Genomic DNA, 23,747 nt, shown 5'->3' on the forward strand with positions numbered 1-23,747 from the left:
TCCAGCAATCGTTCATTCCTCACTTCAAACACAGTGGTTGAGCATTGTCATAGACTCAGTTAAGAAGCACAGATGAAAAAGTTCAATGGTCATTTTACAGCCACCCCTTGGGTCATCTAATAAGGCCCTATTAGAGCCCTACGCAGGACTGTTTTCTTAAACCCATTCACATAGGATTTCTGACCATTACCAGTGATTTTTTTTTAGGACCGGCTTTATGTTCTGTGACTGCCCACTCAAGACTATAAAAACCCGCCCTCCCCCCAAGTTTTGTATTGGGTCCTATGGGAACCCAATCACAATACAGTCCTCTAGGCCCTAGGCATGCTTCACACAGCATTGCATTTATATTTTAAGATATTTGAGGAATTGACATTTTCTTATTCTTATTTTATACGATAAAACCACCATGTATATCAATTGGGCACACAGTAAAAATACAGCTGTAAATTCAGCCGAAAACATTGTTTTTTGTGGTGAAAATATGTCTGTAAATAAGAAACTGCTGTATTTTTTCCCATGTGTAAACATACCCATAAGCACATATTTTGATGCATACACCATATGAACCTAGCCTAACAGTTTATTACTTTCAGCGTGCTGTAAATGGTGGGAACTTTGAATTCGCCATTTTCATGAACTGTGGGACCCTCCACCTCTTTGCAGATTTGACAGCTTTCTCCCTTTTACTGTGTGTTGGGAGGAAGCCGACAGTCGGTGGCCAGGGGAGCCAGCATCTCATGAATACCCAAGACTCCAAGTTTATGCTGCTCAAAATGTGCTAAAACTAGTTGACAGTTTCCCTTAAAAGGGGTACTCCGCCCCTAGACATCTTATCCCCTAGAGGATAAGATGTCTGATCAGGGGGTCCCGCTGCTGGGGACCCCGGCGATCTCCCTGCTGCACCCAGAGTTTGTTTAGAGCGCCGAGTGCCGCGCCGCAGGCTCGTGATGTCACATCCAGCCCCACGTCATGGCCAAGCCCCCTCAATGCAAGTCTATGGCCCGTCACGCCCCCTCCCATAGAATTGCATTGAGGGGGCGTAGTCGTGGTGTCACGAGCGAGGCGTGACCGTGATGTCACGAGTCTCCGCATTGCATCGCCAGTCATCCGGCACGGAGCGAAGTTCGCCCCATGCACCAGATGTCTGGGGTGCCGCAACCGAGATCGTGGGGGGTCCCCAGTGGTAGCAACCCCGCGATCAGACATCTTATCCATTATCCTTTGAATAGGGGATAAGATGTCTAGGGGTGGAGTACCCCTTTAAGGGTACGTTCACACGGGCGGATTTATTTGCTGGTTTCCCTCTGCGTATTTGAAAGGGACGGGCTCTTTGCAGTTGTCCGCAGCAGATTTTCCGCTGTGGAATTTCCATTGCAAAAAATACGCCGCAAGCCCCATTAAAGTCAGTAGGGTCTTCGGCGGATTTTCCGCAGCGGAAAATCTGCTGCAGACTGCTGAGAAGAGCCTGCCTCCTTTCAAATATGCAGCGGGAAACCCGCAAATAAATCCGCCCGTGTGAAAGTACCCTAAGGATAGGCTCACACACTGCGCATCCACAGTGTATTTGACGCTGTAGCCAGATAGCTCTGTGTGTCAGATCATGACTGCCTGCCTCTGCAGTCACTCTGTGACTGCCAGCAGCACATACGTAGCGTCAAATACACTGCGCTGCATGTGACCCTACCCATAACCATAATTCCACCACAAAAACTTCCTTTTCTCTGTGCCCCACCACCTTCTATTCTACCTATGTGCACATAATCCATTTATCCCAGCTCATGTCCTCTCGCCTTTCTTCAGGACTAGGAGTAATCTTCCGTAACTGCTTCTGTCTTCATGGGTTGGAGCCTCTGTCCTCATGACTACCAGGTTTTGGGTTGATTATAGAACATGACTACTTCAGACAACTACAATTTGGTCTTTAAAGATAATAGGCTTTAATGATCACTAAGGCAGGATGTGATGTCATGTGATTGACTGATGCAGAGAGGAGACCTCATATGGTGCAGAACAGAAAGGGGATCTTTATTGGTTGATTTATCTTTGTTACAGGGACCAACGGTTCATCATGCTAAAGTAGATGTGTATCCGCTTTTGCTGTTCACTTCAAATGGAATAAGTTCAGAGTTTGCATTGAGCCCCAGTGGAAAAATTGTACAGTACAAACATTATGATTTTCAGCTTACACTTCATTACTTCTAGCTTTGTAGAAGTAAAGACGTCTGCTGTGCTACATTGTGTAAGAAAATGTGGCTTGAATTATCACAATTTAATAGCTTTTCCTTTCTCCCCCCTTTTTAGCTTTTTAAATATTCTCATTCAAGTGAGAAATAGACACAATGATGTGGTTCCCACCATGGCCCAAGGGGTGATTGAATACAAAGAGAAATACGGATTTGACCCCTTTGTCAGCAGTAATATCCAGTATTTCCTGGACAGGTTCTACACAAATAGAATCTCATTCCGAATGCTCATTAATCAGCACAGTAAGTAGAAATGTAATGTAAAGCAGCCTGGTGAAATGAAATGTTCCATATTCTACATGTTTTTCCTGAAGGAAATTGTACATGCACCACGGTGGTCATGTATGAAAGATTTCTAAGGGGTATTCGAAGAAAAAAGAACAAGGACAATACTGATTTATTATATTTCTAGGCATGCTGCAGTTCTTGTGAAATAAGTAAAATACTGTATATGGTTTATGTGGCACTTGGCTTTATGACTTTTATGGCATTTTTTTTTTTTCAATTATTACCATTGTTTATTGTGCTGAATTCTTATTTTCCCCCTTAATTTTACAGTTTTAATTGTCAGAAACCATTATGATGTATTATAGTTGTGATGTGTTGTCCCTGCGCTGGCTAAGCAGCGGCAGTTCTGGCTAAGCAGCGGCAGTGGGGACTGGGAACGTTGGAATGGCAGCTACAGGGAATTAGGATAGTTGTGTATCTTTTTTTTATTTTTTATTATAATTCCACCCACAGCCATATGCAGGGTTTCCAGTGGTAAGAAAGTTTTATATTTTGTATACAAATGTTTCTTATCACCGGACAACACCTTTCATTTCAGGAATGGTCACTAGGGACCCAGAATGCCAACTGCCTATCTCTTCCTCCATGCAGATGCCACCCTTGCTTGTTGGGCTGAAGTCCTTCACCCCTTATTCTTGTAATAGGTGGGGCTTCAAAAAGTGTAAAAAGCCCTTTAACAACCTTTTTAATGTTGGCACTGCTTCGTTTCAGACTTAAGATATAGAGTTTTTCACAATCTAAAATACGCCATGGGTATATAATTTTTATATTGCCAAACTCTGATACATGTCTCCTTTCCTAAACCTTTTTTGTACCTAGTTTAATTTTTATCTCCCCATTAGGGGAAGCTTATTATTTCTCAGCAGTAACTTTTCTTTATCTGTTTGCCTTTAAGCTCTTCTGTTTGGGGGGGACATAAATCCTGCACATCCAAAACATATTGGCAGCATTGATCCCTCCTGCAATGTTCCAGAGGTAGTGAAAGGTAAGATTTCCATAGAGTTTATAAATTCTAGTCAAAACTGGGGAAAATGACTTTGCATTCTTATAGCTTGATTTTTCTAATTTTAGCCTTTATTATAGCTTATTCTCATCCAGAGCTGCATTCACAGTTCTGCTGGTTGCTGTTAAATTACCAATCTAGCTTGCTGACTACTATACACATCAATAACAGTGTAGCTGAGCTTATTGCATATACTGAGGAATTTATTTTTTCAAATTACTATACACTGCCCTGGGTAAAGACAACTTTTCCCTGAAGGTAAATAGCCAGGCCAAGCTGTGTATAGACACTGAACAAGCAAGGGATACTGGGGGATTTGAGCTTAGAATCAAGGGTATTTACCATAGAGGCAGACCTTGTAACTCCAGTGGGGTCTCTAGAGGGAAGGAGATAAAACAATGTACTGTATAGCCATACTACTGCAGGAAAAATGGAGTATTGTATTCTGACCAATAAAATAAGTGGCTGATCATGTAATAGATTGACATATTGTGGCTCTCAGCTCTGTGACCAGTTTTCAGCTCTTTTTAGAGGGAGCGCGCTCCCAACTAGGGGACCTTTGTCCATGACATCCACATGCCTTAAAGGGGTACTCCGCTGAAAACATCTTATCTCTTATCCAAAGGATAGGGCATAAGATGTTAGATTGCGGGGGTCCCGCCGCAGGGGTCTTCTGCGATCTCCACTGCAGCACCCCTGTCATTCAGTGCACGGAGCGAACACCGCTTCATGCCTGATGATTGGTGATGTCAGCCTCCACGCCCCCTCCATTCACGTCTATGGGAGGAATCTTGGCGTGACGTCATGAACGCGGAAGCTGCAAGCTTCCATGTTCCAGACGCCACTGTTGCCGTCCCGGAGATCATGGGGACGGGACTCCCGCGATCTAACATCTTATCCTCTATCCTTTGTATTTATGCATTGGAAAAAATCTGTTTCTACTCTTTTCATGAGTAAGCCAACACCAATGCATGTTTTTCTTGACAGATGCCTATGAAACGGCAAAAATGCTGTGTGAGCAATACTACTTGGCAGCACCTGATCTCAAAATTGAAGAGTTCAATGGTAAAGTATCCTCTGTCATGATAACAATTTTATGTGCAATGGCTAAATACAGGCTTTACATGCCAGATGAACTGGAATTTCTGTAATAAGTACTTCAGGTTTTCAGCTCGGGTCCACAGGATCTAAAGTTGATGTTAAGTGTGTGTCGGCTGTAATAAATCTAATCATCAATGTTGGTACATGCTTCTACATGTTATCAACCACATGTGACATTAGACAGTGAGAAACACAATAAAGGCATTGGCCATGACATAATACATTTCATAATACATGGAGCTGTGGTGGCAGAAGCGGGCACCATATAGTGACATCCACCTGCTTGGGCAAGTAGACAAGGGTTTTCCGCTCCAGGACACCAGACATTTATTATATTTCATACACTTGTATTATTTTTATTAGATCTGTATACATTCTATTGATTTTGTTTTGCAGCTAAAGCTCCTGGTAGACCACTGCAGGTGGTGTATGTGCCCTCGCACTTGTTTCATATGCTGTTTGAATTATTTAAGGTAGGTAAACATTAGTGAGCTTAAGTTTTTAAAAATATATATATTTTATTTTACATCTTTTGTATATTCAACTTATTGAAGTGAATAGTATGTCAGCTGTTTGATATCTACATGCTAGGACAACCCCTGGCCATGTGCCTTATAACAGTATATGGACATCATAGAGGGACCTGTATAAAGTAGCAGCTGCCACTCAGACCATATATGTTATGGATGGACCATTTACATAACATCATGTAAAATACCTGAATCCTTCTTTAGTAACTTATACTGGATAAATTGCAGCTACCCCTAGCTACTTCCATAGGTCACCTCATCAGTAAGAAAATATGTTGTTTAGGGAGAGCAACCCACTTGAAAATATGTAACATACAATATATTTTATTTACTTTGTATTCAGTGAACTATTAGGGTTCCAGCAGCAAACAGGTTTGCTATTTAGGGGACAGTGTTAACACTTTTTAAAGGCATTGGAGTCACATAAGCCAAGAAGAGTCTCTATGGGTAAGACAAGTTTGCACAAGGAGGATCATTGGAAGCAAATGGTGGAGTATTACAGGAAGAGTGGGTGAAAGTAGTGGCATCTCATATCAATGTAGCCCAAAGGCCATCCCTGATATTCCTTAAACATAGAGTGTACAGCACTTAATGGATTGTACAGAAAATAGGACTTCAGTCTAATGCCCTGAGGAAGTGGCTGATCTGAAGCATTTGCTCTGGAACTGTGTTCAAGTTTCCCTACTTCAGAAAATATGGTTGTTAGGCTATGTGGGTGATTTGACATGCCCTAAAATGGGACAATCGGCGATAGCAGAAATATTGTATGTTGTTCTAAAATATTAGCAAAATATTTTCTCCAAAACATGACACCGTTCATTAGGGAAGTGATCAATTTCGTAATTGTTACTATATTAATGGAACGGCAGATATGTATTAAATGGAAAGCCCAGCTGAACCTGGGCAAGTGGTTGGTTTGCCCTGTGCTACTGATGTGTGTGTGTGTATGTGTATGTGTGTGTGTGTGTATATGTATATATATATATATATATATATATATATATATATATATATATATATATATATAAATAATACAGGAATTTAGGTGCACTACTGTGGTAGATGTACACAATGACATTGGCTATCCCTCAACACTGATGTTAAAATTGAGACATTAGCCAGTATATCCTTATATGAAGGACATACCTGAGCCCGCACACCAACGCCAAGGTTTCTCAAGTGGCATGGAACCTAATGCTAAACCTACCTGCGCGTGCTAAGCAAAAACAGGGGCCAGTGGGCAATTACGGCAGCACTAGGCCGACTCACAGCCTTCTCCCAGGTCACCTCCAGTGTGGCTGAGCACACATACAATGGGAGGAGGGAGGCAGACTATTGGCCCCACCTAAGTTGTCTAATATAGTTGCCGGCCTCACAGGTGAATCTTAATGCTGCCTGGAAGATGTTCAAGGCGCATTACATATGGAGTTTACACACCTCCAAGTATAAAGTTTAACCCCTTAAGGACACATGACTTTCTCATACGTCTCCATTTCCAAGTCCTTAAGGACACATGACGTATGAGAACGTCATGTGTTTTACCGGCCCCCCGCAACCATCTGGAGCGGAGCCGGTCCCCGATGCCTGCTGAAATCGTTCAGCAGGCATCGGGGCATATCGCCCAGGGGGGTCATGTCGGCGATGGCCGCAGATCGCTGGACAATTCAGTCCAGCGATCTGCGGCGGATTCCGGGTCAATCGGGTCTCCAGTGACCCGGTGACCCGGAATTATTGGCTGATCGGGGCCGTCAGAGACGGCCCCGAACAGCCAGAGCCAGCAGGGGTGAGGTGGCACTGGTGCCACCTCACGATCGCCCTGATTCGTCGGCCGGATTACCGGCCGACCAATCAGGGCGCCTGCTGCGGGTGTCACTCCCGCAACCCGCTCCGCCCCTCTTCCGGAGGACGTGAGCGGGTGCGGGACGTTCACCCCGGGTGCTGGGGACCCCGATCCCCGGCGCCCCTGTTGGGATCGGGGCCCCAGGAGCAGCGGCGGCGGCGGAGACGACGAGGGACTGACCTGCGCGGCGAGGATCGTTGGAGGTGAGTGACAGCCTCCTGCTGTTGCTTAGCAACAGCTCCCAGCATGCAAAAAGGGCATGCTGGGAGCTGTAGTTATGCAACAGCAGGAGGCAGACCACCACAACTCCCAGCATGCCCTTATGGGCATGCTGGGACTTGTAGTTTTGCAACAGCTGGAGGCACATTCTTTCTATGGAAAAGTGTACCTTCAGCTGTTGTGTAACTACAACTCCCAGCTTGCACAATCAGCTAAAGTGCATGCTGGGAGTTGTAGTGGTGCATCTGGTGGTTGCATAACTACAACTCCCAGCATGCCCGTTGGCTGTCGGTGACTGCTGAGAGTTGTAGTTTTGCAACAGCTGAAGGCACACTGAGTTAAGTAGCAAACCAGTGTGTCTCCAGCTGTTGCATAACTACAATCCCCAGCATCCCCAGCCAAAGTAGTATGCCTCCAGCTGTTGCATAACTACAACACCCAGCATGCCCTTCCGCTGTCCGTACATGCTGGGGGTTGTAGCTTTTGCAACAGCTGAAGGCACACTGGTTGCAAAACACTGAGTTTGTTACCAAACTCGGTGTTTCACAACCAGTGTGCCTCCAGCTGTTGCAAAACTACAACTCCCAGCATGCACTGATAGACCGTACATGCTGGGAGTTGTAGTTTTGCAACAGCTGGATGTCCCCCCCCCCCAATGTGAACGTACAGGGTACACTCATATGGGCGGAGGATTACAGTAAGTATCCGGCTGCAAGTTTGAGGTGCGGCAAAATTTCTGCCGCAGCTGAAACTGCCAGCGAGAAACTACTGTGAACCCCCGCCCGTGTGACTGTACCCTAAAAACACTACACTAACACACAAGAAAATAAAAAGTAAAAAACACTACATATACACATACCCCTACACAGCCCCCCTCCCCTCCCCAATAAAAATGAAAAACGTCTGGTACGCCACTGTTTCCAAAACGGAGCCTCCAGCGGTTGCAAAACTACAACTCCCAGCATGCACTGATAGACCGTACATGCTGGGAGTTGTAGTTTTGCAACAGCTGGATTCCCCCCCAATGTGAATGTACAGGGTACACTCACATGGGCGGAGGATTACAGTAAGTATCCGGCTGCAAGTTTGAGCTGCGTCAAATTTTCTGCCGTAGCTCAAACTGCCAGCGAGAAACTACTGTGAACCCCCGCCCGTGCGACTGTACCCTAAAAACACTACACTACACTAACACAAAATAAAATAAAAAGTAAAAAAACACTACATATACACATACCCCTATACAACCCCCCTCCCCAATAAAAATGAAAAACGTCTGGTACGCCACTGTTTCCAAAACGGAGCCTCCAGCTGTTGCAAAACAACTACTCCCAGTATTGCCAGATAGCCGTTGACTGTCCAGGCATGCTGGGAGTTTTACAACAGCTGGAGGCACCCTGTTTGGGAATCACTGGCGTAGAATACCCCTATGTCCACCCCTATGCAAGTCCCTAATTTAGGCCTCAAATGCGCATGGCGCTCTCACTTTGGAGCCCTGTCGTATTTCAAGGCAACAGTTTAGGGCCACATATGGGGTATCGCCGTACTCGGGAGAAATTGGGCTTCAAATTTTGGGGGGTATTTTCTGCTATTACCCTTTTAAAAATGTAAAATTTTTGGGAAAACAAGCATTTTAGGTTAAAAAAAAATATATTTTTTTACATATGCATAAGTCGTGAAACACCTGTAGGGTATTAAGGTTCAAATTACCCCTTGTTACGTTCCCCGAGTGGTCTAGTTTCCAAAATGGTATGCCATGTGTGTTTTTTTTTTTTTGCTGTCCTGGCACCATAGGGGCTTCCTAAATGCGGCATGCCCCCAGAGCAAAATTTGCTTCCAAAAAGCCAAATGTTACTCCTTCTCTTCTGAGACCTGTAGTGCGCCAGCAAAGCACTTTTTACCCCCATATGGGGTGTTTTCTGAATCGGGAGAAATTGGGCTTCAAATTTTGGGGGGTATTTTCCGCTATTACCCTTTTTAAAAATGTTAAATTTTTGGGAAACCAAGCATTTTAGGTAAAAAAAATATATATATTTTTTTACATATGCAAAAGTCGTGAATCACCTGTAGGGTATTAAGGTTCACTTTACCCCTTGTTACGTTCCCTGAGGGGTCTAGTTTCCAAAATGGTATGCCATGTGTTTTTTTTGCTGTCCTGGCACCATAGGGGCTTCCTAAATGCGGCATGCCCCCCAAAAACCATTTGTCGCTCCTTCCCTTCCGAGCCCTCTACTGCGCCCGCCGAACAATTAACATAGACATATGAGGTATGTGCTTACTCGAGAGAAATTGGGTTTCAAATACAAGTAAAAATTTTCTCCTTTTTACCCCTTGCAAAAATTCAAAAATTGGGTCTACAAGAACATGCGAGTGTAAAAAATGAAGATTTAGAATTTTCTCCTTCACTTTGCTGCTATTCCTGTGAAACACCTAAAGGGTTAATACACTTACTGAATGTTTTTTTGAATACTTTAGGGGGTGTAGTTTTTATAATGGGGTCTTTTATGGGGAATTTCTAATATGAAGACCCTTCAAATCCACTTCAAAACTGAACTGGTCCCTGAAAAATAGTGAGTTTGAAAATTTTGTGAAAAATTTCAAAATTGCTACTGAACTTTGAAGCCCTCTGGTGTCTTCCAAAAGTAAAAACTCATACATTTTATGATGCAAACATAAAGTAAACATATTGTATATGTGAACCCCAAAAAAATATATTTTGAATATCCATTTTCCTTACAAGCAGAGAGCTTCAAAGTTAGAAAAATGCAAAATTTTCATTTTTTTCATCAAATTTTGGGATTTTTCACCAAGAAAGGATGCAAGTTACCATAAAATTTTACCACTAAGTTAAAGTAGAATATGTCACGAAAAAACAATCTCGGAATCAGAATGATAACTAAAAGCATTCCAGAGTTATTAATGTTTAAAGTGACAGTGGTCAGAATTGCAAAAAACGCTCCGGTCCTTAAGGTATAAAATGGCCTGGTCCTTAAGGGGTTAAACATCAACAAAAACTTGGTCTCAAATGGCTGGAGGTGCTCAACCCCAAATGCGGTTGTGCATTTATACTGGGGGAGCAGATCCTGCCCTTGTGGTCTGTTGCTAGGGGCGATCCCCAGCATAAAAATGCATACAATGGAGGATGCCTGCAGCGGACTACAAGTGCCACATTAGAATCCTACACCAGATAGACGGTGTGGATATGTAACAATTAGAATAATACAGGAATTTAGGTGCACTACTGTGGTAGATGTATACAATGACATTGGCTATCCCTCAACACTGATGTTAAAATTGAGACATTAGCCAGTATATGTGTGTGTGTGTATATATATATATATATATATATATATATATATATATATATATATATATATACTGTCACATTTTGCTATGCTATCAGATTTTTTATAAAAACTGACTTTAAAATAAAATGTGATTAAATAAGTGATAGACCACCAAGTGAAATTAATATGCTACTGCCTGGAAAACATTTGAAGGAAAATTTACACCCATTTATGCCAGATTTCTTGTGTATAAAAGTTTCAAAAGTCACATTTGCATACAAACTTGCGACTTTTTGTAATTTTTCCCTTCTTATCACTTTTTAAAGTTAACCATAACGGGTGGGGCTTCCAGCACCCAACAAATTAAACTCACTTAAAAAATTGGAATAAATAATCATATAGACAATCAGAAGATGCACCAGATTTACTCAAGGAGTTGTCTGAGCTTTTAAAAGTGATGCCTGCAAGCTTAAGGGCCCCTTCAAGCAGCTGATCAGTGGTGGTGCTGGGAGTCAGACCCTGGCCAGTCTTCTATTTATTGCATATTTGAAGAATTTTAAAAGCCAGATAAACCCATTAAATGTCGATCTTATAAAATTTCTCATTTTCACTTTTGGTGCTTACACAAAATAAATTTTCCTGGCCATTTTTATGTGTAAAACTTAAATTCTGCTTATTTTTACATAAATAAAACAAATGATTGACTGAGTATCCAAATGTTCTACCTGCCAGTTGGATGCAAGATTAGTATTAGAACTTGTAAATCTTCCTTCAGCATTTTTTACATCCTTTGTATTCCAGATTATTTGGGTCACCTCTTACTTTTGTGGATATTAGCGTATAAATATGATTATATGATTTCAATGATAGAATATAAAATACACTTCAAAGAGACTGGAGACATTTGGGGAATTCTGTTTTGACAGCTTTGGATCGCCTTCTATGGTCTTGATTGATGTCTATGAAAACATATGATACTATGCTTTTCAAATAAACATCTCCTCTAAGAATAAAAAAAATCCCCAATTAAAAAGAACAGTGCTATAGTTGTCTGAGTCTGACAAGTTCATAAATAGAAATGCTAAAGAGTCCTCCTATCCTTTTTAGTTGTTCCCTTTTGTTGGCTAACTAAAAAGATAATAGCAAATTGCAAGCTTTCAAGACCATGGCGGATGAAGAGTCTCGAAAGCTTGCAATTTGTTATTATGTTTTTTTCAGTTAGCCATAAAAAGGTATCATCTTTAAAAAAATGTATTTCCATCTACTGCTGCACATGGTACAAATATATATATTTTCCTTTTTTGTGTCTATAAATGGGTGAATATAAAGTTATCTGTCTCTTCCTCCCTGTTTTCCAACAAAAACAGGAAGAGCCAGGATTGCCATAAACGTTGGTGCACTGTCCTCTCTGTTATATATAAGTCACACAATCCCCTACCCCTTGCACTGACCTGCAATTAACCCCTTCCCTACCATAGAAAACAAGATAGTAAGTAAGTAAGGCTGGATTCACATCTGCGTAGTTTTTTTCTATGAATTTCCTCCATCATTGAATGAATGAAGAAACTAAGCCAGCATTCCACTGCACTACAGATTGAATTTAATGAGAGTGCATCTGGTGTCCGTCATGGTGTCAATGAGTTCAGTGGGCAAAATGTATTTGTTATTATGTGCATGCCGTGCTAATTTGGCAGAACTTGACGCAAAGGCACACAATGGAGCTTCCAACACAGATCTGAACCTTTACCACCTTACAGCATCAGGAATAATATTTATTAGCATCTTAACCACCATAGGCCACCAGAAGACCACCATAGATGCTAAACAGCCAATGCATCCCCTAGAAACTATTGTACTCCCTAGGAAGCTATACGCCAGCAGGAATAATTTGTATTTACTCATAAACCTCAATTAATCTCTAGTATATTGTGATGATAAAGGTAGTGTAGAATTGTTAATAGGTTGGTTACCCATCCTGCATCTAAAGAAGCTTTTAAAGGGGCACTCCGGTGGAAAACATAAATTTTTTTTTAATTGACTAGTGCCAGAAAGTTGAACAGATTTCTAAATTACTTCTATTTAAAATCTTTATCCTTCCAGTACTTATTAGCTGCTGTATATTCCAGAGGAAGTTCTTTTCTTTTTTAATTTCTTTTTTGTCTGGCCACAGTGCTCTCTGCTGACACCTCTGTCACATATGGGCAGGGAAAAGTGAAGCCCTGAATTCATCCACTCTCACTTTCCCTGCCTACTTATGTACCCACCCTAGGCGAAGGGTCCACAACCACGGTGAATGTCCCTGCCTGAATAAGTGCAGGGAGTAAAACGTCAACAAAATAAACTTACAAAACCCACAGAGGTCGGAACACTGTATGGAATAACACACACTAACAGAAATAATAACTAAACATACACACACAATATGTCACAGTCCACAGGCTGAGTCAGTACCAAGAAATAACAGAAAAGCCAAATTGCAGAAACAGGAGAAGTGTCAGAAAGTGGGGCCAATGGGTCAAATATGCCAGAAATACAAGAAACAGTACAAACACTAGCTAGGAGTATGAGTTATTTCATAGGCGAGGCCTGGATGAATACTGAGGGTTTACATAGGGATCTAAGCAGGTGAAAAGCCAACAAGGTCAGCTTATCATCCAGAGAACAAGGCATTTCCACAGTAACCAGAATTACAAAAGAGCTTAGTGCAGATTAACCCTTCGGGTTCTTACAACCTCTGTCCATGTCAGAAACTGTCCAGAGCAGGAGAGGTTTGCTATGGAGATTTGCTCCTGCTCTGGACAGTTCCTGACACAGACAGAGAGCACTATGGTCAGACAGGGAATAAATTCAAAAAGAAAATAACTTCCTCTGGAGCATACAGCAGCTGATATGTACTGGAAGGTTTTTAAATAGAAGTAATTTACAAATCTGTTTAACTTTCTGGAGTTGGTTTTTAAAAAAATATATGTTTTCCACCAGAGTACCCCTTTAAATAGTCACAAGTTAGTAACCAGCATTTGTGGCCGGCAGTCTTACTTAATAATTGACTGCCATTTTTGTTCTTAGCAGAACATTTAAATACAGAACTTGTTTCTTAGTGCTTGAAGTCTATTGTAACGAGCCATTTGTTGGCCTTATATTGACCGTTTAAAGTAAGACAGGGTCTATGTGTATCTTTTTGTTCAAAGTCTGTTGACTTACTGGTTAGTCACCTGTAGGTGCTGCAGAAGACATGATATTCTTCAATGTAAAGTGTCTCACTAGTGTTACTACTATAGCTTGTTAGCTATGCTTGCAAGTTCATTCTACTTCCGAGAGCAGAAAAGTATCTCATACTAGCCATACCGAAAGAATAAAACTCCCATCTGTAGACAAGAGGCAACTCCAAACAGTTGTTTATGGATGGGTATCTTATGCATCTACAGTAATCTCTGGATTGGTTAATAGGAGATGTGAATTTTCTTCTACATGAGCTCATTTTCACCCTTTTTTACCCCATGGAGCTTTTCTTGAAAATATACAGTGCTCGTTCTCTGCCAAACATCCTGAAACAAATCTGCCCATGCATGGGGTACTGGGAGCTATGGCAATTTTAGATTTTTCTGGACTCAATGAAAAATTGCATTGAGCAAAGTCAATTTCTTCTTAATACCTGTGTTGTCCTATATTACTGCTTTGTTATTCCAAACCTAAATAATATACAAAGTCATCGAAAGTCTCTTGGACAGATCTTTGGGTATTTGAAAAAACATGAATGGTAAACATCATAGTTTAATTCTTGTGCACTTAGGTAGTTTCCTAGGCACGGAGAGAACAGTAATAAAAAGTTAAGCCCAGACTCCTGAGAAAACTTGGTCTTTGGAAATACTTTTCACTTTATGCCACATTAATTTAATTATAGTCTTTCAGAAGGAGCAGCAAAGCATTGTGGGTGAGCAAAACTTGTTCCCTTGAATTTTTTTACAGAATTCTTTTCGCCTCAAAGTAATAACAGTGTGTATTGGAATCCGGTTAAGGATAAAATGCCTTGCCATAATTATTCAGAATTAGAGGTATCACTATCCTGATCTTGGCTCCAGTTCAACATGGTTACAGATTAATTTACTGCTATAATAAGGGATAACACGACTTGGGTGGTGTGAAGCAGCAAGCATTTCATTTCATAAGAAAAGATTGGCAGTTATATTGTGGAACCTTGTTACACGCAGTCCTTGAGCAACAATTTTATTAATAATTGGGCATTTAAATAGCTACTTTATTCCACTGTTAAGCCTATTACCTTGTTATTTTACTTTTATAATTAGTAATCATAGTAGCAGAAAGTAGTAATTTTAACTCAAAGAAGACTTGAGTTAAGTCTTCTTGTTGCTTAGAGTTTTAATTATGTTGGTGCCAAAAAAAAAAAAAAGCACATAGCAACAGCATTCCCCTACTGGTGTAGAGCAGGCGATGCTTCTCACATTCGATACCTACACCATAATCAGTTTGTTGGGCCCTCTCCAAAATTTAGGAATAAAAACTATTCTGCTCCCTATTCAGGTCTTATGACTAGGGGATCAGTCATTATTTGTTGAAGGTTTCCCTAGAGACAGCTGTACACATGTTGTACTGTACAACATGTATTTATTATATATATTTTTTTTTTTTATTCATATTTATTTATTCTTTTCAAATTGCTACCGACCTTTCAAAAAGCAAACTTGAATGTATAATGGAAACCTAAACCTGGATCATTTGTATGTCAGTTCTGCAAAAATGTGGGGGAAACTGGGACCTTCACACTTAAAGGGGTACTCTGGTGGAAAAAAAATTTTTAATCAACTGCTGCCAGAAAGTTAAACAGATTTGTAAATCACTTCTAATCTTAATGCTTCCAGTATTTACCATTTGCTGTATGCTCCATAGGAAGTTCTTTTTTTTTAATGTCTTTTCTGTCTGACCACAGTGCTATCTTCTGACACCTCTGTCCAAGTCAGGAACTGTCCAGAGTAGAAGCAAATCCCCATAGCAAACCTATCCTGCTCTGGACAGTTCCTGACATGGACAGAGGTGTCAGCAGAGAGCACTGTGGTCAGACAGAAAAATTAAAAAAGAAAAGAACTTCCTCTGGAGCATACAGCAGCTGATAAATACTGGAAAGGTTAAGATTTTTTAAATTTAAGTAATTTACAAATCTGTTTAACTTTCTGGCACCAGTTGATTTAAAACAAAAATTTTCACTGGAGTACCCTTTAAAGGTTAAGGTTCCCATACACATGTGATAGCGGTCGGCTGAACATTGATTCAGCTGATCTTTCCCAATCTCTTCATACACGTAAATGCTTAGCTGTGAATCCATGTTCTGAATGGAGAGAGGCAAAGCTCTGGCGGCAGCCTATCTCTCCAAGAACAAAAGGATCGGTTGAATTCCAACATGCCCGATCCTTCTCTGCAGTGACATTATCTGTCTAGGGGGAATCAGGAGGCCCCTATACACATTAGACAATCATCCGAATCTGCTGATATTGGTGGGTTTAGATGACTTTTTTTCTGATGTGCTTGAGGGCCTTTAGCTTTGTTTAGGAGTTGCTAAGGCTGGATAGCACATCAGGCCCAGAAATTTCCTTTCATTATAAAGACTTGTGACAGTTTGGAGCCTAAAACTAGAATATTTCTGTAGCATTACAGTTCTACATAAAAGGTGAGTGGGATTTTGTGGTATTCGTCTTATTGTTACTTATTTTAAAGCTTGACATACACATCAGATAGCTTGTTCACCTTACAGCTATCTCTCTCTATCATCCTTGTGTTCATGCATTTCAGCTTCAGCTCAGGGGGGGGGGGGGGGGGGGGGGGGCGGCTTCAGGCAGACTCCTCTGGCATCCGCTTATCCTCCAGATAAACAAGAGAAAAAGGCAGTTTAAATCTAACATGCCCTATCCTTTCCCCCTGCAACATTTATCATCATTTGTCAAGAGCCCACCTTACACATTAGATGGTCAACCAGTCCCACTGATATTAGTGGGTTTGGTGACACGTATGTAATGTGAATGGCCAGATGAATCCTTATGCACATGGATTTTTTTTATTTTATTTTGGATTCATACAAAATTTTTGAGAAAACAAGTTGACTTCTATTCCATCACATACTATATTATTGTGTCTAACAGAGGTACCACGCTGCAACACAGAGGGTCTTTAGGTCCAGGCTTTCACAGTTCCATAGCTCTGGTATCAAATTATAAAGTATTTGGCTGCACTGACAGATGTAATGTACAGTCTACTTTTAAGGCACCAAAATTTAAAGGGAACCTTTCATTATTTACATACTACCTGATCCTGAACTCATCATGGTGGTCCCAGAGGCTTTCATCTTCCCCACTGACCTTGATACATTCTTTCCTATATATAGGGAGAGAGAAGCTGCCCTGATGACTCAGGCAGCATGAAAGTGATGTCAGGTTCATTTTAACTCCTTAGAGTACCTGTAATTTTTTTTCTCTCCCTGTTTACCAATACATTTTAGGTCTAAGTCTGTTTATGTGCCTGGACAATTACTAATAAACAGCTTATATAACAACCAATGATAATCCTATATATTTGGCAATACCAATTTTGTTGTATTCATGTATTCGTACTTTGTACAGAGCTCTGTGTATTGGGTTCACTTATGCAAAAAAAATCTTACAAGCACATTTCTTTTACTTTAAGAATTCAATGAGAGCCACTGTGGAGCAGCACGAAGGCAGTACAGGGGCCCTGCCACCTATAAAGATATTAGTCACACTTGGGAAAGAAGATCTGTCTATAAAGGTATGTTCATACTATACATTATCTCCCCCAAGAAAGGAGAAGATGATCCAGCACTTTAACAAATAATTGCAGCTTTATTTGGTTCCGTATCAAAAAGATTTCACACAGTAAAAACGATCACTCCACTGTCATACGCGTTTCAAGCGCATGCGTGCTCCTCATCGGTGACGTCATGGATCTCTCAGGTAGAAGCTTATATTCGTGTTTCAACAGGTGAGGGATAATCAGTTAATTTGCATATGTCCTCCCTGTAAGCTGCCTTACCTTAGGAGATGATTACCATGATTACAAGGAATATAGTGTTAATTTAAAAAAAAAAACTCTATAAGATAGTTTTAAAAACACAATGCTCGCATAATGCATATATATGTAAGAAAATTATTGCAAAGTAATGCATAATGCACAATATTAAAGTATAGCAACAGATTAACTAAAACATGCTCAGTAATGAAAAAGCTATTCTCTCCTAATATTCATGCCATATAGGCATGGGTACTGAGAGTGAATTGCCAATAGGCTTCTGTCAGCCAATTTTATTCTTATGCAGACTTTTCTAACACCGACTTTAAGATGTTCAATGGTATATATCTTGAAGCCTGACACAATGCCACTGTGAACTGTTTGGAAATGCTGAGATGTGGCAGATTTGTTATGGGAACTTAATGTCCCAATATCATTGATGTGCTCTAAAGTACGTACTTTCAATTTACATGTGGTATAACCCACATATTTTAATTTGCAATAGGTGCACTCAATAATATATATCACATTGCTATAATTGCAATTGATGTACTCCTTGATTTGATATTTTTTACTGCCCTCAGCATTTTCAAATCACAGGTGGGTTTCACATAATTGCACGTACGGCAAATCTTATGTCCACATTTAATAAAGCCCTTTTGGGCCAACCAGTTTTTTGCACTTGAACATGAAATGCTGATCAAAATTTGGGACAAATGATTTCTCAATGTAGGAGCTCTTTCTGAAATGACATGGCAGCCATTCTGCAAAATTCTATACAATATCTCATCTTGTCTCAGAATGTGCAGATGCCTGATTTTTAATTTGATTAAAGTTAGGAGAATATGTTAACGCCAAAGTGGGTTTGTTTTAAAACTTACAACACAAATAGAGAAACATAGCCGCACATCCACCATTTGTATTTTGATCTACTTGCTTCTCAGCATAATTTAAAAAACAAACAGGTTGTTAGTATATATTTTGATCAAAAAGTACAAGACCACTTGCCACTTCAAGGCCATCTAGTAACACTGGCGTAGCGCCGGGCGGCAACCACTGCCTCAGAGACACCAAACCCACCGGGGGAGTGTCCCAGTGGCCAGGCAGCCCCACTGCTGCTCAACCAAGCCCCTGGCTTTGGGCTGCACCACCCCACAGACAAAGCATCACAGAAACAATGGCCACCACAGAGATCCACACCAGTGTGAAACCTACCATGTGCTCCCTGCCAGAGGGCTGGGAGAATGGAAGGAGGAAACCCTTATGCAGTCTCCTGCTAATTAAAAACGCCTGGGCAGAATGGGTGGAGTGGAGTCCTGGCCATGGAAGAAAGGAGATATTACAAATATACAACACAAATGTCCCCTCTTTCATAGCCAGCACTCTGATCCACACATTCGGCCCAGGCATTTTTAATAAGCAGGAGACTGCATAAGGGTTTACTCCTAGCATTCTCCAAGCCCTCTGGCAGGGAGCACTCAAACTATTCACATTGGTGTGGTTGCACTGCGGTGGTCATTGTTACTGTAATGCTTTGTCTGTGGGTTGGTGTGGCCCGGAGCCAGGGGCTTGGTCGGGCAGCAGTGGGGCTACCTGGCCACTGGGTCACTCCCCCTGTAGGCATGGTGTTGTGGTGGTGATGGCCGCCGCCCAGCGCTACCCCAATGTTGGGTTAGGGACCCACTCTAAATAGGTGGCCTTAATGTGGCGAGTGGGCTTGTATTTTTTTATCAAAATGTATGCTAACAACCTGTTAGTGTTTGAATTTATGCTGAGAAGCTAGTAGATCAAAATACAAATTGTGGATATGCGGCTGTGTTTCTTTTTCTCTCTTTTTGTTTTATAATTGTAGTATGTCCCCTCTTTCAAAGCCAGCACTCTGCTCCACCCATTCGGCCCAGACATTTTTAATTAGCAGGAGACTGCATAAGGGTTTCCTCTTAGCATTCTCCCAGCCCTTTGGCAGGGAGCACTCGGAAGGCATTCATATTGGTGTGGTTGCACTGCGGCAGTCATTGTTACTGTGATGCTTTGTCTGTGGAGTGGTGTGGCCCGGAGCCTGGGGCTTTGTCGGGCAGCAGTGAGGCTGCTTGGCCACTGGATCGCTCCCCTGTGGGCATGGTGTTGCGGTGGTGGTGGCCGCTGCTTGGCGCTATGCCAATGTTGGGTTAGGACCCACTCTAAATAGGTGGCCTTGACGTGGAGAGTGGGCTTGTATTTTTTGATCAAAATGTATACTAAGAACCTGTTAGTGTTTGAATTTATTCTGAGAAGCAAGTAGATCAAAATACAAATTGTGGATATGCGGCTGTGTTTCTTTTTCTCTATTTTTGTTTTACAATTGTTTTCAAACTTCTTAGGTTCATGAATGAGATTGCTCCAGTTCTAAGTGGACACTAGTTTTTTTGCCCTAGTGAGAGTATGGGAAGTATATCCCCTCTCCCTTAATCCCTGCTTCAGTTTTTCAGATTGATTGTCACACTTTTGGATCAAAGCAATTTCTTTTCAAGTGTGTGAGCTCCCCAACTGGTATTGCACGAATTGTATGTGAAGGGTGATTGCTATTAGCCCTCAAGACTGTGTTCCCTGAAATTGGTTTCCGATGGGTGGCAATAGAAATTTCTTTCCCATTTACACTGCTTAGCTCCAAATCCAAAAAGGTTATTGCATTGGCTTGCATATGATGTGTAAATCTTAAATTATAAGGATTTTTTATTAATGTATTCAACAAACAGTGGTACGAGAGATTCTCTTCCCCCCCCCCAAATGAGAAGGTCATCTAAGAATCTCCCGTACCACTGTATGTGAAAAGCAAAAGGATTGGAGGATAAAAATATATATTGGGACTCCCAAAAGGACATTGTGAAATATGTCAACGGAGTACTTTAAGTACCTAGGAACGTGCTGTACAAGAGGTTGCAACAGGTGATCTACCCACATAGATACGTGTTCCAACAAAGACCCACCACTAGAGACAATGGGTCTCCTGAATGGAGGATTAATTCCTTTCTGAGTTTTGGGCAGGGCGTATAATAATGGTATAACGGGTTCCTCTACAAAGAGAAAATCCCTGTCCCTTTCAGCAATAATGCCTAGCGCCAAACCCTCTTTTAGAGGTTTTGTTAATTCAGATTGAAATTTCTGTGTTGGATCAGTTTCCAATGGAGCATAGACCAACGTATCAGAAAGCATTTCATTGATCTGGCTGATGTATACAGACTTGTCCATAACGGTGACCAAACCACCTTTATCGAACATTTTTATGTCATTGAAAGATGAAAGCTCCTTAAGTGCTATACACTCTCACTGGGGCAAATTATCTTTAACCCTAGATGACTGAGAAATGTGGTTGCTCATAGCAACCAGATCATGTTCAGTTGCTTCCTTAAATGGTTCCATGCTTTCTGTTCTAGAAGAAATTGTGCAGAAAAACTGATTATGATTTTTGTGCCATACATTGGTTCCAATGGAATCCTGATCAATTTCCGATTCTCTACCTAATTCCTGTAAATCACACAAAGATAATTGTTCAGAAAAAGATAAAAATTTAAATTCACACAAAGATAATTGTTCAGAAAAAATAAACCTTTAAATTCATTACAAATGCTTTCATGAACTTGTACCTCATTGTTAATATTTTAATTGTCAATCTGAAAAAAATGTCATTTAACAGTTACATTTCTCACAAAATGATTTATTTCGCACAAAGTCCCGAAAAACATTCAGTGTATTAATGGGGAAAAATTCATTCCTTTAGCCAGTAAGGATAGCTGGTCAATTCTCTTTCCGATAGGTTCAAAACTCCACTTACTTCTGAACCTGGCTCCACAATCGCGGCATGGTATCCCCCCCCCCCCCCCCCCCCTGTGCCTGACCTTTTTTTTTCCTTGTGATTGGCGTTTTTTGCCTTTTTATAATATGTTGGTGTAGCAGGTTGCTGGGATGTAGACGGAAAGTCTGACTCTGTACTGTCCCCATTTTGATCTGTATCAAGCTCCGATGAGCTAAAAGTGACTCTCAATTATCTCCCCTCCTGTATATCTATGTATGTGTGTGTCTGCGTGTAAATATATGTATTTATATATATATGTGTGTGTGTTATGTCTAATCTCTTTTTATGTATATTTAATAAACCAATGCTACAAGAAGTAGTTCAGTGTTAATCTTGTGCGAATTAGCTCTTGGTCCACTGGAAAAAATTCACTATTTACCCTTCCCTAGATCAGTGACCAAGGTGGTGGAGTGCCATTGAGGAAAATAGATCGCTTGTTCAATTACATGTATTCCACAGCACCTAGACCCAGTTACGAGCCAAGCAGAGCAGTTCCATTGGTAAGCAGACAACATCTTGCATGTATGTGTTCAGAGCTGTATATGAAAATAGCAAATTTAAGGGCAGGGTGGGCATTAGGGGCAGAATGAGTCATGAAGTATACAGCTCATATCAGCTTATGATATCAAATATTCCTTCACTCATTATTTTTGTCGTTAGAAATAACTTTTGTTAATTTAATACATTCCTAAAAACTAAGCATTTTGCTAATATACTTCATTAAAAAAATGTTATTGCTAAAGATGTGAAATAAATGTTTAAAAAATTGTCTGCCTCTTTAATTTTGAAAATGAGCTCTGGTATCCAGGGCTCTTTGGTCCTGACTACTACCGAAAAAAGGACCAAAATTCTGAAGGGAGGGGGAGTGGGAGTGTGCTTTCTCTCTCCTCTGTGTATAGTCCAGTTTTCAAATGTGTGAGGAGAACTCCTGTGAGATCCAAGCAGCTTGCAGCTTCTTCAGATGAGAAGCATTTTTATGCACAGTGACAAGCAATACAAGGTGCTAAACTATTATTTATATGCAAAATGATTTCTCTTTGATCATTTTATTAACTTATTTCTTGTGTATTGGCACCATCTAGGTTCCACATGGCTGCTTTAGGGTTATAGAAAGCATGCACTTTAGTCACAAAGGTCTGAAAATGTAAAAATCTAAATTTTTTGGCACAAAATGCAGGGTTTTCTTCTGTCCTTGCACTATATAGTTTAACATGGCTGTATTAGAGTTAGAGTTATTTAGAGCATGCATTTAGGCAGAAAGCTGTGCATATTTAAAAAAAATGTCTGTGCAGACCTCATGACAAGGGAGAGGGGGGAGAAGAAGAGCTCATCATACTCCAGGGGAAACACCCCAAGCCTCCAGAAAGACTCATTACAGTAATAAATAGATTGCATGCATATTATTATGCATATAGGTCTTAGGGCACATTAGTATACTGATTTTAAGCATTTTTTTTAAATGTTCTTACTAATGACAGTAACGCTTTAATAAATAAAGTTTAAGGGGCTTTCTGACCAGGGATAACCCCTTTCAGAATACATGTGCTGCAGATGAACACGTGCTCTTGGTAAACAGCTGATTTTGTTGCCGGAAACTTTCTCTGGCCAAACATTTTAGGGTATGTTCACATGGCAGAATTTCTGTGCAGAATTCTTCGGTAAATTCTGCAGAAATTAATAGAAGATATGCTTCAATGGGATTCTGCTGTCCCGTTCACACAGCAGAATATCTGCAGCTGAATTTCCAATGTGGAAATATCCTATTGAAGTCAATGGGGCTAAGGGAGAGAATTCGTGTGGAATGTGCACAGAGTTGGTGGGGAATTAGTGAAGAATTTAGTATCATGTGCTCACCATTTTAAGTGTACTGAGGAATCCTGCAGACCTGCAGAATTCTGAAGGAAGCTCTGCAGAAAATTCTGCACAGATTCCGCACTGATTCCAATCACTGACCACAGTGGTTTTCCACCTTAGCTAGTGGTTTACTGAGCAGGCACATTTTGCAGGGATGAAACTAGGAACCAGAGAGTAGTAGTCATAAGCAGGGATCTTGAGCATCGGTATGACAGCTATAGGGGCTTGAGGAACTAGGCTTAGCTTTTTTTTAATTTTATTTTTTATTTAACCGCATCAAGCCTTATAATTTTTTTTATTTTTATAGAAGAGAAACAATTTTTTGTTACAGTGATTTATAACAATACCGTTACCCCTTTGGGCTTGGAACCTATACAGGCAACTAAACTGCTGTCAGTTAATCCCCTCAGAATGTCAAAGATGCATTGGCATACCTAGTTGTCCATTTAAAGGGGTGGGGAAAAAAAGTTAAACAGATTTGTAAATTACTTCTATTAAAAAATATTTACCCTTTCAGT

The 23,747-nt window shown here is 40.8% G+C and overlaps 1 protein-coding gene across 3 annotated transcripts in view; it reads left to right on the plus strand.

Moving 5' to 3' along the window:
• PDK3 (pyruvate dehydrogenase kinase 3) overlaps positions 1-23,747 on the plus strand; it is a 97,202-nt gene that overhangs the window by 67,679 nt on the left and 5,776 nt on the right. For 2 of the 3 annotated variants that reach the window (XR_008889004.1, XM_056558785.1), the window contains exons 5-10: positions 2,305-2,489; positions 3,430-3,519; positions 4,525-4,602; positions 5,035-5,111; positions 17,202-17,303; positions 21,765-21,875. Coding sequence is in view for 1 of the 3 variants with exons in the window: in XM_056558785.1 (XP_056414760.1) it covers positions 2,305-2,489; positions 3,430-3,519; positions 4,525-4,602; positions 5,035-5,111; positions 17,202-17,303; positions 21,765-21,875 (643 nt within the window). In the remaining 2 variants the exon portion in view is untranslated. Of the gene's footprint in view, positions 1-2,304; positions 2,490-3,429; positions 3,520-4,524; positions 4,603-5,034; positions 5,112-17,201; positions 17,304-21,764; positions 22,376-23,747 lie in introns of all 3 variants that reach the window. The other variant, XR_008889005.1, reaches the window with a different exon arrangement.

The sequence above is a fragment of the Hyla sarda genome, chromosome 2 (assembly GCF_029499605.1).
Source record: "Hyla sarda isolate aHylSar1 chromosome 2, aHylSar1.hap1, whole genome shotgun sequence".
In the NCBI taxonomy this organism is placed as follows: Eukaryota; Metazoa; Chordata; class Amphibia; order Anura; family Hylidae; genus Hyla; species Hyla sarda.